General features: G+C 44.4%; 1 protein-coding gene across 3 annotated transcripts in view; it reads left to right on the top strand.

Annotated features, from left to right (window-relative positions):
- COG1 (component of oligomeric golgi complex 1) overlaps window positions 1–13,955 on the top strand; it is a 47,396-nt gene extending 33,441 nt beyond the window's left edge. The window contains exon 14 of one of the 3 annotated variants that reach the window (XM_029599258.1): window positions 13,398–13,955. In XM_029599258.1, the coding sequence (XP_029455118.1) occupies window positions 13,398–13,538 (141 nt within the window). In that variant the 3' untranslated portion in view covers window positions 13,539–13,955. Of the gene's footprint in view, window positions 1–7,428; window positions 8,245–13,397 lie in introns of those variants that run through there. The other 2 variants (XM_029599260.1, XM_029599257.1) reach the window with 2 other exon arrangements.
- Window positions 13,956–14,057: the final 102 nt, after the last annotated feature.

The raw sequence follows: 14,057 nt of genomic DNA, 5'->3' as shown, positions 1-14,057 counted from the left end.
AAGCTGGCCAAAAGTCCCTGGGGGTCCAGCGGGGGTCTGACAGCGATCTCCTGCACTCAGGCCGTATTGCCAATATTCAAAATGGCACCGGCGCTACCTTTGCCCTGTCACATGGTAAGGGCAAAGGGCCTCGGTGCCATTTTTATTAACGCAGCTGATGGCCCGGGAATGGGAGATCATTCCCCGCGGCCCCCCTGGACCACCAGGTATGTGTAAAAAGTTTGGGGGGGGGTTGGGAGAGTGGGGGAGGCTAAGGGGATAATTTTAAAAGGTCGGGGTGGGTTTTTTTTTATCGGCGCGGGCCTCACTAAAAAAAATTAGTGATGTGAATTGGAATCGGAACCAATTCCAATTCACATCTCTAACGATCAGATTCCCCCCCCCCCCCCAGCCAAACCCGATCGTTAAAACGATCGGGCACACGATTCACATCCCTAGTCTGTAGGGCCAGTTGTCCTAAACATGTTTCTTATAGACATAATAGGGGAAGAAGTTGTGTTAGCGCCTTCAGTCCCACTTCTTAATAGTCTACCAGTTGCCACATTGGTCTGGGGATATCAGCTAAAGGCTAACCTTCCTGTCAAATGTGTGGCTAGTTAATGTAAAACTGCCCAACTTCTGCATGGCTTAACTAAACCTGAAATTGCAAACTGTTTTAACTCTTAAAAACCTTAATCTAACAAGCTTTTGAAGACCAGGGCCTACCTACCAAGCCATTAGCCTGTACTAATGCACACATGAATGAACTCTTACAATGGTGCTAGTCTCACAGCAGTATAGGTGATGCTCAGTCCCAAGTGGCAGGAGCTCTAACGCATGAGTGGGCAAGGTGATCTCCAGCCCGAAAGCACATTTTTCAAGTTGAGCAACATTTGTTTTTGCTTTTGGATAACAACTTTAAACAGTGAGCACTTTGTGCATGATGTGAGAATAACTGTTGCCTTTCTTACAGGGATTATTGTAGTTCAATTACCTATCCTTAACCGAACGCTCTTTCCTCTCCTATGGAAACACACTATGGATTTAGCTTGGATTTTCCTTGCAAGCCTTTGGTTAAAAACTTAAGCATGGTACTTAGCGTACTGAATTATAGCACAAGATGCTTTCTTTCACCATTAAACCTCAGATATACAGCTGTAGGGTAATGTGTCCCTCAAGTTGGTTAATTTTTCTATTAGCCAACTTAATCTTTCTCTACCCCACTGAGAGCGATCACATTGGGCACATGTAGTACTGATTGAATTACACCATGGAATTTGCCTAGTCCAGGCCTTGCCTGTTGGTATTTGCTACCATTATTATGAACTAATGAGACCCAACCTATAACACGTTTGGCATGTGTATACCTTTAGCAATTGCACCCATGAACAGGACCATAACAAATGTTTGGTTGAAATACTTTTATACTAAATGGCAAATAAAGCTCTTCCTCTTACTCAGGCCAGCCAAACAGATTATGCACACCAACCAGCAGATGGTGACACATCAACAGGCTTGCTGTCACCCCTTATATACATCTGTGTTGACACCAGCCTGCCATTATTTCAGTCTCCAGCAGATGGCAGGCAAGCATATCCAATGCTAGAGCTTGGTTAGGCCTGGGCTTGGTTTTTGGGCGGTTCCTGTGGTGACAGCCTTGTGTTCCTTTCCTCAGTTGAGCAGGACCCAGGCCCAGGTGGGTTCCAGTTTCTGTTTAGCCTTTCTTTCCTCTCCCTCTTTTTTTAAACCTCCCAAATTACAGAAAGAGGGGGAGAAAAAGAACTTTGTTGACTAAAAAAAAACCCAAACCTGAAGCAGGGAGAATTCCTCCAGCAGCAGCTCTCCTGCTAAGTCAGCCTTTGAAGTAGGTCGGGAATCCTGGTTGCAGCAGTGCTACTTAGGCTGAGCAGGGGAGTGAGACAAACATGTCCGGTGGCTGAGCATAGGAAGAAGATTGTACTTGGTGTCGGTTGCAGTGTGTGTCAGCAGGTAGCTAGAGGGGGGACTCTAATCTTGCCACAATTTCGTGGAGGAGAGAGGAGCTGAGCAGCAGAGCAAGTTGACTGTTCTGGGAGGGGTGGGAGGCTGCAATGGATTATCCGTTTGTGATGGCAGCCATTTTTCTGATGTGGCAGCAAAACAGGCCTTTCTCAGCCTGTGGTGCAGCTTGAGCAGCAGCTTCAGCTGTGTGTATGTTTCTGCTGTGTTTGAGAACTAGTGAGCTTCAGCTGTGAGTAGTTTGAGTGCCTTTGCTGACCCTTTCGGGAGGGTCCTCTTTGTAGTGATTAAAAATTGTGGCCATATTTGGGAGCTCTGCAGTGAGAAGGATTTGGGGCTGCTTCCTCTTAGCAGCATGTTGTTGAGTTCAGTGGAGGACATAGGCTTTGTCCCTGGCTGTGCCTGAACTGCAGACGTAGAATGTTCTCCATCATGTGTATGGCTGGAGAACAGTTCAGTCTTGAAGATCTGCTCCGGTTGTTCCTACTCCTTTAAAAAAAAAAAAAGTCCTCCTGAGGGAAAGAATAGATCTGCTATACCATAAGGGGAAACCTTCCTCTCTGATGTATCAGTCCTTGCCCATTTTAAATATTGAGACTTAGCTAAAGAGAGAATCCCATGTTAGCAGTATTCTGAGCCTTTCCAGGCCTTTCCTGTGCCTAATATGGAGGCAAATTAAGATTTCCTTCAGCTGCCTGTGTTCATGTATGTGGTGCTATGTCCATTGCCAGGCTGTTGGTGGGAGGCACAGAACTAAGGATGTACAAGATGGAAAGATTGAGGCCATGTTAAAGCAAATTTCTGAGGGGACTAGTATGTTGCTTCAAAAAGTAACTCGTGGTGCTATAGTTGCTGGAGCCAGTCTTCGTTTGGCTCAGCACTTTCACAGGGCAGACAGCCACCGCATAGGACCGAAAGATAGAATTTGGGCTTACATAGGCCTTGAAGGCAGTGAGCATGGCTTTTCAGATAGTGGCAGGTTGCTGCTTTGTTGTAAGATCTTGACTGTGTCTTCTGCAGGATGCCTAGGCAGAGTTAGGGGTCCCTGCCATTAGAAATGGGAATGGCATATCTGGCAGGTGCGGGCTACAATTTGGTGCATGCCTCAGCCAGGAGTGGCATCCACGCTAGAGGCTCAACGGCTTCTCTGGATGTTCGTGGACAATGGACTATTTCCATGGTTAATTTGACTAAGCTGTTCCTTAAAGGTCCTTAAGATGGCAAAGGCATGGGGAAATTAGAAAGTCCTAAGGCTCCCCAGAAGATAGAACTTAAGGGCCTGTCTCAGAGTTACTAGTTTCACAATAGTTCTTGAGGCTCTAGATTCAGATGGAGCTGCACAGTTCTTCGGTACAGAGGGCTAGTCTTTTCAATCCAAGAAATGAGGGAGCCACAAGCTCTAGCTCCTCTATGGCAGTACAGTGAATGCTTCAGGGCCCTGCTTTCGTTATCAGAGATAAAACAGACAGGCAGCTGCATATCAAGGATGGACCCAATATACGACAGATCAATGGATCCTAGAGATGATAAAAAGATGGCTTTGCAGTGTTGCTCGTCGAGAAGAGAGCAGCTGTAAAAAGCTACTCTGTAGAGACTTCTCGGCTTGAAGGCCATTATTCTAGTCCCAAAAGATCAGGAAGAGCTAGGTTGCTACTCCATTTACTTTGTGGTCCTAAAGAGAGAATGGTCCTTTTGCATCATCCTGGACCTGAAACAGGTCAACGACTTCTTGAAGGTGGCCCACTTCAAAATGGAAACCTTAAGATTAGTAATCATGCCAGTTTAGAAAGGAGAATTATTGACCTCTTTGGATTTAACGGAAGCTTATCTTCACATCCCAATCCAGAGAGATCCGTGCTGCATGGGATTTATGGTGCTAGGTGCTATTTTTGATTTTCAGATTCTGATGTTTGGGTTAGCAACAGCATGGAGAATCTTTACAAATGTCACAGGGGTGGCTACAAATGCACAAAGCAGGTATTTTGGTGCACCCTTATTTAGACGAATTAAGTTCTTTCAAGAGAGCACTGCGGCTTCTCAGCAAGTGCTCTAGTTGTTACAGGACTTGGGATGGATTGTACATTTTTCCAAAAGCAGTCTTCAGCCCTTTCAGACACTGGATTATCTGGGAGATTGGTTTGATACGAAAATAGTTCGTATGCGTCTAACATAACAAATAGTTTAGAAGTTGTGTGGCCAGATCCGAGCATTGCGAGCGGCCAAGAAATAGTGTGGTTTTGGATCCATGGCAGTAGCCTTGGATTTAGTACTGTAGGTAAAGGTGCATATGTATTCTGTTCAAAAGGCCTTCCTTTCCAGATGGAATTCCAAATCGTAAGGCTATTCCGTGACATTGCTGCCACTGAAGTCAAAAAGGCAGAGCGTACAATGGTGGCAGGATGGTAAGCATTTGAGATAGGGAGTGGATTGGGTGATCCCAGCCTGGATTATAGTGTTGACACATGCCAGTCTGATGAATTGGGGGGTGCATTGTTAAGAGCTGGTTCCTTAAGGATATTGGACCCCCAAGGAAGCGAGCAGGTCCATCACTCTTGGAGGCCAGGGCGATTCATCTGGCTGTCCTCAGCTTTGTGCCTCTGTTAGAGGGGCAAGCGATCAGAGTGATGTCTGATAATGCCACAGTGGTCGCGTACATAAATCAAGGGGGCAGTTGGAGTCCTCAAGCGTAGCAAGAGATGGACATGCTTCTCCCTTAGGCAGAGATGAATTTGCAGGCCTTATTAGCATCTCACATAGTGGGCACAGATAATATTCAGGCAGATTACCTCTGTCACAGGGTTGTAGAGCAGGGCAATGGTCCCTTTCTCAAAGGGCTTTCTATCAGATTGTTAGCCAGGTGGGGTCTGCTAGACCTAGATATGATGGAGAGCAGCCAGAATGCAAAGGGTGTAGATTTTTAAGCCAACAGATAATCATTCATTTGGAATTGATGCTGTGGGTCAGGTGTGGTCGATGGAAATTTTTTTTTTTTTCCTCCTTGGCCCACGATAGGTAGACTGCTTCAGAAGATCATTGTGCAATCGGGGGTGAGTCCTGAACAACCTTTTTGGCTGACTGGCCAACAAGAGTGATGTCCTTTTATGAAAGTATTGTGGCTTCTCAGCAAGTGCTCCAGTTGTTACAGGACTTAGGATGGATTGTCAGTTTTTCCAAAAGCAATTTTCAGCTTTCTGACACTGGATTGTTTGGGAGTTTGGTTCCATACAAAGATTGTTCTGTTAGATTTACATGACCCAAGAGGTCAGAAGTTCTGCAGCGAGATCAAGCATTGCAGATGGCCAGGAAACAGACTGTGTTCTTAGCTCCAGTCTCTGAGCTGGTTGCTCGGGATTCACTTTGCCATTCGTATGCAGATCCCTTGGGCACCTGCTGTGCAAAAGCCCTCTAGGACTTCTGCCTCACAAGGTGTTACTTTGGTAGGGTCCCATATTTCACTAGGAACAGGGTCAGTTTTGTGTTTTACCCTTGTGGAAGGCCCACTTAGTGAAGAAAGGCTATTCTCATGCTGTGGTGTCTATGCTCCTGAAGGCTAGGAAATTCTCTACGACAGTAGTGTATGTGAGTTTGGAGAGTGTTTTGTGAGAAGTGGTGCTTGGGACATCAGTGTCCCTCAGAACACACCAGTTCCACTGTTTCTGAAAATTTTGCAGAAAAGCCTCTTAGGGATTGACTCAAATTGAAGGTATGAGTAGTGGCACTCTCTAGCTAGAAAGGTTGTATATAAGACAGAGCTCTGTCTTCTCATTCAGCTGTGTAGGTTCTTGAGATATTAAGCGTATTACATCTCTGGTCTGGATTCTGGTTCTGCTTTGGCTTCTGAACTTTATTTTTGGCCTTCTTGCTAGGATCAGTTTGCTCTTCTTAGGGCTATTTTATTAACACTGCTTACAGTGAAGACTTTTCTTTTTTTAATTTGAGCCAAAAAATATAGGATACAACTCGATCCAATTCATAACCAGATATAACAAGGCAATAGTGCAGAGAACAATACCTTATCCTCAGAGTAGGAGAGTCCTTAGGTTCAGACAGCTTTTTGCAGTAAAGAAAACTGAACCTCCACACACACACACACACTCACACTGCAATCACACCCCACTCATCGTACCTGAAAGTGGGAAGCAGCGCTAGGTTCACCAAGAACCTAAACAGGAAGACTGCTAGCAGCACACTTCCAAAAAGCTTTCCTCCATAACTCGAAATAACCTTTGTAAGCAGGTCTTTCAACCGCAGTTGCTCAATCTGCATGGTGGATTGCATCAGCACTAACCAATGATCAAAGCTAGGGCTTTCATCAGTTTTCCAACCCAATAATACAGATTTTTTGGTAAGCAACAGAGCTACCATCAAAAAGAGCTTCCCCTACTGTGGAAGCCTTGAGGGGCCTATCAACAAAATGCAAATAAATTAACTTCCCCGACCAGGGAACTCCATTTCTCAGAACCTTGTCCCAAAACCCCATGAGCTTTAACCACCCAGTGAACATGTGACCCAGAGTGAGTCTTACATGCGAGACACATATTAGATTCCCATTTTAACCCTAGTGATGTAGACTATGTAGAGCAGTTTAAGTTGGATCACCTGCATATCTGCAGCTAGGAGAAACTTATGCGCTAATGTAAAGGCTGAGCTCAAAACACTCGAATTGGTAGCAGGCAAAAGTTCTTTTAAGTGAGAAACCCAGATTGAAATGGTGTTAAATTTAGGCCCTGTATCAAAAAAGCTATCCTCCTCCACTGTATATATGAACTTGAACAATGCTCTAGTGCAAACAGTGGTGCCATAATGATGAGCCTACAAAAAATGCCAAAAAATGACTGTGCGGTACTCCCATTCCTCCTGAAACTGCTGAAAGGATAACCAAGGGGAGGCTGCCTGATCCATTAAGCATGCCAAGTTTCTCACCCCCTTGCTGAGCCAAGCACGAAACATAGCATTCTGGTACCCTGGTAAGAACTCTGGGTTGCCCACCAAACTGAGAAAAGGCAACACAGTAACCTCCCACCCCAGGAGACTGCACCACCAGCGCCACACCTTCCGGGCCGCTGTCAACCAGCAGGCAACCACCCCCATCGATTTAAGGGCCTTTTGTTGCACGTGGACCAAATTAATTGGCAAATAAGGGTAGGTCCAATCATCCAGCAACCCCTCCACTTGAACATCCGCTTACACGATGCCCACTCTTGGAAGAGACAGAGAAGGCAGGCTAAATTAGAAACCCTAAAATCCATTAACCTAACTCCCCCCTTTTTTTTTGTATCCAATCGCAGCACATCATAGCAGCTCCGTGCCCTACCGTTGTTCCAAACAAATGAGCTCACTTGAATGAAATTTGCGAACCTTAGTGTTATCAATCCATAAAGACAAGAATTGTAAGGGGTACAGCACCTTGGGGAGAATGACCTTATTAACCAGAGCATTCCTTTCCAACAGAGAAAGGGGCAAGGAGCTACAGCGCAAGCGAAGGGATTTAACTGCAGCAAAAGCCCTATCAATATTAAGAAGACACATCCTCCACAGTACAAGCTAAATAGATCCCCAGGTACTGAATCTGAAGACTTGCCCACTGAAGTGGGAACTGACCCACCCACCTTATCCATTAGGGCAACATGCAAGGAGAAGGCTTCAGATTTGTCATAGTTAATCCGTAACCCGGAAAAGTTCCCAAAAGCAGTGATTGTGTCAATTTCCGAAAGACAGTGAAAAGTAATAAATCATCTGCAACCATGCTAAGCTTGATCTCCTTACATTTAATTTGGATCCCATGAAAAGAATGCAAGCTGCAATGTTTTATGGCCAGCGGTTCTAGGCCTAACACGAAGAGCAGGAGTAATAAGGGGCAACCCTGTCTAGTTCATCGTCCTAGCTCGAATGCAGCACACGAAGACCTGTTAACCAATATTTGCATGAGGGGGCGATGGTACAAAAGGCAAATCCAACTTAAGAAATAAGGTCTGCATTAAAGCACCCACTGGAAATAAGGCCATTCAACACAGTCAAATGCTTTTTCAGTATCTAAACATGCCAAAAGCCCATCTCTGTTCACAGCCTGAGCAGTGAAAATAGCTGTATACACTCTCAGAACATTCAAATTCGCCAGGCAGCCCTTAATAAAAGGCATCTGATCAGGGGAAACCACTTTTTTTCAATATATCCAAAGCAAGGCTCTTAGGGAAGATAAGGCCATTGCAGAAAGACTAAATGAATTCTTTGCTTCCGTGTTTGCTAATGAGGATAGTGTGGAGATACCAGTTCCGGAGATGGTTTACAAGGGTGATGAGTCAGACAAACTGAACCAAATCACTGTGAACCTGGAAGATGTAGTAGGCCAGATTGACAAACTGAAGAGTAGCAAATCACCTGGACTGGATGGTATGCATCCTAGGGTACTGAAGGAACTCAAAAATGAAATTTCTGATCTATTAGTTAAAATTTGTAAACTATCACTAAAATCATTCATTGTAGCTGAGGACTAGAGGGTGACCAATGTAACCCCAATATTTAAAAAGGGCTCCAGGGGCGATCCGGGTAACTATAGACCAGTGAGCCTGACTTCAGTGCTGGGAAAAATTGTGGAAACTATTCTAAAGATCAAAATCGTAGAGGATATAGAAAGACATGGTTTAATGGAACACAGTCAACATGGATTTACCTAAGGGAAGTCTTGCCTAACAAATCTGCTTCATTTTTTTGAAGGGGTTAATAAAGGTGAACCGGTAGATGTAGGGTATTTGGATTTTCAGACTGTGTTTGACAAAGTCCCTCATGAGAGGCTCCTAAGAAAACTAAAAAGTCATGGGATGGGAGGCGATGTCCTTTCGTGGATTACAAACTGGTTAAAAGACAGGAAGCAGAGTAGGATTAAATGGTCAATTTTCTCAGTGGAAAAGGATAAACAGTGGAGTGCATAAGGGATCTTTACTTAAACCGGTGCTTTTCAATATATATATATCACTGATCTGGAAAGGAATACGACGAGTGAGGTTATCAAGTTTGCAGATGATACAAAATTATTCAGAGTAGTTAAATCACAAGTGGATTGTGATACATTACAGGAGCACCTTGCAAGACTGGAAGATTGGGCATTCAAATGGCAGATAAAATTTAATGTGGACAAGTGCAGGGTGTTAGTCTAGAGATGTGAATCGGAACCAGAATCAGTTCCGATTTCAGTTCCGATTCACATCTCTATAGATGTGAATCGGAACCAGAATCGGTTCCGATTTCAGTTCCGATTCACATCGCTAGGTGTTACATATAGGGAAATATTACCCTTGCTGTAGTTACATGATGTTAGGTTCTATATTAAGAGCTACTACCCAGGAAAAAGATCTAGGCCTCAAAGTGGCTAATACTTTAAAATAGTCAGCTCAGTGTGCTGCAGCAGTCAAAAAAGCAAACAATCCCCCTCATTTATCAAAATGTGCTAAGGCGTTTTCACATGCGATAAGCCCTTAATGCATGCAATAACACGCTGGGTTTACAATTTTGTGAAGTCCTATCGCACGGCTTTAATGCCAATTTTAGCTACGTTTTCAGTAGCGTTAAGCCATGCGATAGCTTGTGTTACAGGGCTAGCACATTTCGCGATGTCTCCTCAAAGGCCTGTTTTAGTAGGTTTGAAGCTCTTGGAGCAGTAGCCTAGCCATCGGGGGGGAGGGGGAGGGGGGAGAGAGAGAGAGAGTGCGCCTAGCCATAATGCACTCACCCTAGAGAGGTATTTATATCCCTATGGGAGGCCCACCTCGGAACTCGAGGTGAGGTTTAGATATTAGTGTAGGGGGTTAGGGGCCACTTTGACAATCAATGTGAGACATATGAACAGAACAGTACTCTCTTGAGAAGATTTGATGACCTTTGGAGTGAGGAAACTCACTCAAAGATGAGATTTGTGCAATGTTCTCTCAACCTAGCTTGATGGGACACTCGACCTGGGGTAAATCCTTTAAAATCTGGCCCTATCTACATGAGAATAAAACGTAAACTGTGTCATCTGTGTGCAAAGCGTGCCAACTATCAATCAGTTGCAGCTCCTGGCACACAAACCCCACCCAGATATCTGCCTGTTTCTTCCTGGGTGACTTTGGTAATCCAAAAGAGGATTATCCGTAGGATTAAAATCCCCCCCCTCCTCCCCTCAAAATGACAGTATAGCTTTTCCAAGTGGCTAATTTCCCCACCAAGGTGGTGAAAAACCCATCAGAGTATGGGTTGGTGGCATAAATATTGGCCAAAATAACCCTCCAACCGTGCAATTATCCCACAACTATGACAAACCTGCCATTGGGGTCAGTGAAAACCTTTTTCTTTCTCCAAAACCACATTTTTGTTAATAAGGATCACACCTCATTTCCTAGCAGTGAAGGAGGAAATATTTCTGATGCTCACCATCCTCCAAATGAGTTTCCAGGAGAAAGGCCACATTAGCATTCCTCTAGTGAGTAATTGTTTCCTTTTAAGAGGGGAATGCAGGTCATCCACATTGAAGGTGGTAATAGTAATTGTGAACATAAGTAATCCCAAATTCTTTACCAAAGCCGCTTGTTACACATAGTTGAGGGCAAGACCCTGCCCCCAAATTCTCAAAAGGCCATTTCCAAGATCCAATACGCACTTCCCTTCAAAAGAAAAAGTCAGCCCCACACATACATCCACAAACATACCCCCCCCCCCCCCCAAATACCAAGATGAAACTCCACCTCTCCTGCCCAAGAACCAACACCCCCCCCCCCAATCCTTGGGGAAAGATGTTGACTCTGCAAACCTCGCCAACCAGGAGATGTTCCCTTGAGCATAATCCTCCCGACGCCAGTGGTGCAATGCAGCTTGTTCAGATGCTGAGCTGCATGTCAGATAGGTGCAAGTCCAGCCACCAGGTCTGACTAGAACTCGCAAAACAAGTCCATCCCACAGGTAAACCGGGAATCAATTAACACTGGTTCCTTTAGCAGATGACATCCCAGTCTGCTGCTCCTCAACAAGAAAAAGGTCGTTATAAAAAGGAAAAAAAGTACACATTTCACTATCACTGGATAATATTCCAAAGGGAGAGGAGATGATGATCCACCAGTGAAAAGAAAAAGGGGGAGGTCCCTGAAGCGAATGTAGACTTGAGTACTCGTTCTTCAACCCCCAGCTCATCAGGAACTGGCTAGTTCCTGATGAGCTGGGGGTTGAAGAACGAGAAACAACCCAAGTTCACAACTTGGCAGCCCCTCAGCGAAGCCAGACTAGTGATTCAGATCATTCCTGAGACAACAGCAAATCTGGCATCCTCAGAAATAGGTCAGCAATCAGCCAAGCTGGCCCACAAACTCTTTGGCCTCTGCACTTGTGGCTAGGATCCATGACTTCCCATTATGAAAGACCTTAAGTTGAGCAGCAAACTGCAAAGGGAAACATAACACCTTTATGAAACAGCTGGTTGTAGTATGGTGTGAATTCTTTGCGGGCCACCAGAACACTTGCTGAAAAATCTGGAAACAGAAGCAGCTTGCGATTTTCATATGAGAGCTTTGCTTTCGCAATAGGCAGACAGTAGCTTTTCCTTGTCAGTAAAATTTAGAAATTTAGCAATCACCTGCGAGGCCGATCCTGATCTGAGCCTCCAGCTCCCAGCTTGGGGGCTCTTTTTACTAAAAGCAGCCGAGCCTCCCCATTGATTTGAAGCACCTCTGGGAGTCATTTCTTGCAAAAAGTGATCAAGGCCTTCCCTTATAGGGACCCCCCAGAATTCATAAATTGTCATGCCGGCTTCTAGTTGCAAGCTCATTTAGTTTGAGTGCCAACACTTTATTCTTCTCATGTGGCTCAATAGCAGTTGTTTCTAGGGCGAGTACGTGGTCATCAAGCTTAGAGATTTTACCCTGCGTGCTACTAATAGTGATGTTAAGTAGCCACCTTGTCCCCTATTTCATCTACTGACAATTGAATCTTCCGCAACTGGTCTGATAGGGCAGCAGATAAAGCGAGGGTTTAAGTCCTGAAGTTCTGCATTAGAAAGGCCTCTGGAGGCTGGGCCTGCCTCCAGTGCCATCTTGTCTTCTCCACCACACACTTTTTCAGTTGCTGGTTTCTTGTGCGCCCAGACATTCATGCTGCAAAGTCGACCTCCACGAGGCTGCCGACACCCACCCCGAGACCTGGGAGATGGACACAAGATCTGGCTCAGGAGCAGTAAAAATAGTAAGAAATGACCTGGGCTTCAAAGGAGCAGGAGGAAAAAGTGGCTCTTCATCATGATGTCATTGCTATGCCCCTCAGCAGACTGTGTTCTCATGGTCATTTTTTGTATTTGGCTTGGAAAATATCTGAATTGCAAGCACTTTCCTGCAGCAAACTTTTCTTATTGATTGCAAAAGATAAGGTCCAGATTCATACAGTTTCTTTCCTGCTGAAAGTGGTTCTGGAATTCATTTAAAGCAGTCTGTTTCCTTACCTTTGTTTAGCAGACAGTAAACATGAAGTCTTTGCCTTTGGGAAGTGAGAAGACATCTTTTAAGATACTTATTCCATCTGGTGGAAAGCAGCCACTCTAGCCATGGTGGATTAAGTGATTACAACAGTTTTATGTGGATTCCAGCACTCCCTTGCCAAAGATAGCAGCTCATTCTAGGAGGGTGCAGCGTGCTTTCTCTTTTGGAGATCTATAAAGCAGTGACTGTCATTATTGCAGACTTTGCTAAGTATTACTGACTGGCTGTCCAGGCTTGGAGGAAGTCTTCAGCACAATGATTTTGTAAGGGGCTAAGGCAGCATTCTATCTGCAGTGGGAGAGTAGATTGTTTATCCTATGTGTCTGATTGTATGAAGAGTGAAATTATGTCGTGCCTGATACTTTCCTTTCTATGAATAGTCAGACCTGTACAAGATCCTTCCTTTTGCTGCTAGCATTTGTTTTTCATACACTATCTCTTGCAGGCAAATAAGTGGAGATGGGGGAAAAATAGATCTCTATGCTTTGTAGATGAATTAAAAAAAAAACAAAACCCAAAAACAGTAATCAGGTTTAATAATTAGTGGTAGTGAGTTTAGTCACAGTTAGCTTGTTAGAGGTATTTGGGTAGGTGGCTGCTAGCATAGATGTGTATATAAAGGGTGATGGCAACAAGCCTGTTTGATCTCACTCCAGCTGCTGGTTGGGATGCATAACCCATGCTGTGGGATTCATCTGATTATATGTTAAGGAAGGAATAGTAACCACTAAGACACATTCACCTTTTCCTGATCCTGCTGGAAGTGATTACTAATGCAGAATTTCAAGAGCAAGCAGTAGAGAGATCTGCCCTGGGGTAGCTGTAGCTGCCATAGCATCCTTTAGGAAGCAGTGTGTGGTCTGGGAACAAGTATCTTTTTCTTATACCTACAAGGTAAAAATAACTCTTGCTTTCTATAATAAACAGGTTCCCTCCCCCTTAAGCATAAGGGCAGAAGAAGAGTCCTTCCAACCAGGTTCCTTATTTAAACAACTGGCTACACAAGAAGATGACATCTCAACACCATCACTCTTCAAACTTGGCTGGCTCTCCAGCATGACCAAGTGAAATGGGGAAGCAGCAGTTACTAAATGGGGTGGAAAATTCCAGTCCTTGAGGACCACCACCCACACAGGTTTTCAAGATAAAGCTCTCTTGGCTATGCCTACAAAGGTTGCAAGCCCTTGAAGACTGGAACTCTGTGCCTGACCTAAAACCTATGCAAATGCTCTAGATCAGGGTAGGCATCTCCCATCCTCACTTGCTACAGACATGTCTACTTTTCAGGCTATTTACACTGAATATGTATGAGCTATCTTTAGATACAGTGGAGGTAGTGTATGTAGATTTTCTGCATATTTGTTATAGATATCCTAAAAACAAGCCCTAGTTCCAGTACTCAAGGATGGGAGATAGCTTCTACACCTGAAGCAGGAATAAGTTTGTTAAATATTTATTTTGTTAATAAAATATCCAAGAATTGGGCTTTTATTTGTATTTATGTTTAGAGGTTTGTACCTGAGCAGGCCTGTTTCGATCAATTCTGACTCCCTTAAGAATCACAGCTGTAGCTATAATAGGACAGAT

Source organism: Rhinatrema bivittatum, chromosome 4, assembly GCF_901001135.1.
Source record: "Rhinatrema bivittatum chromosome 4, aRhiBiv1.1, whole genome shotgun sequence".
In the NCBI taxonomy this organism is placed as follows: domain Eukaryota; kingdom Metazoa; phylum Chordata; class Amphibia; order Gymnophiona; family Rhinatrematidae; genus Rhinatrema; species Rhinatrema bivittatum.
Note: the sequence above shows the minus strand (reverse complement) of the source record. Positions and strands in the feature narration are given on the sequence as shown.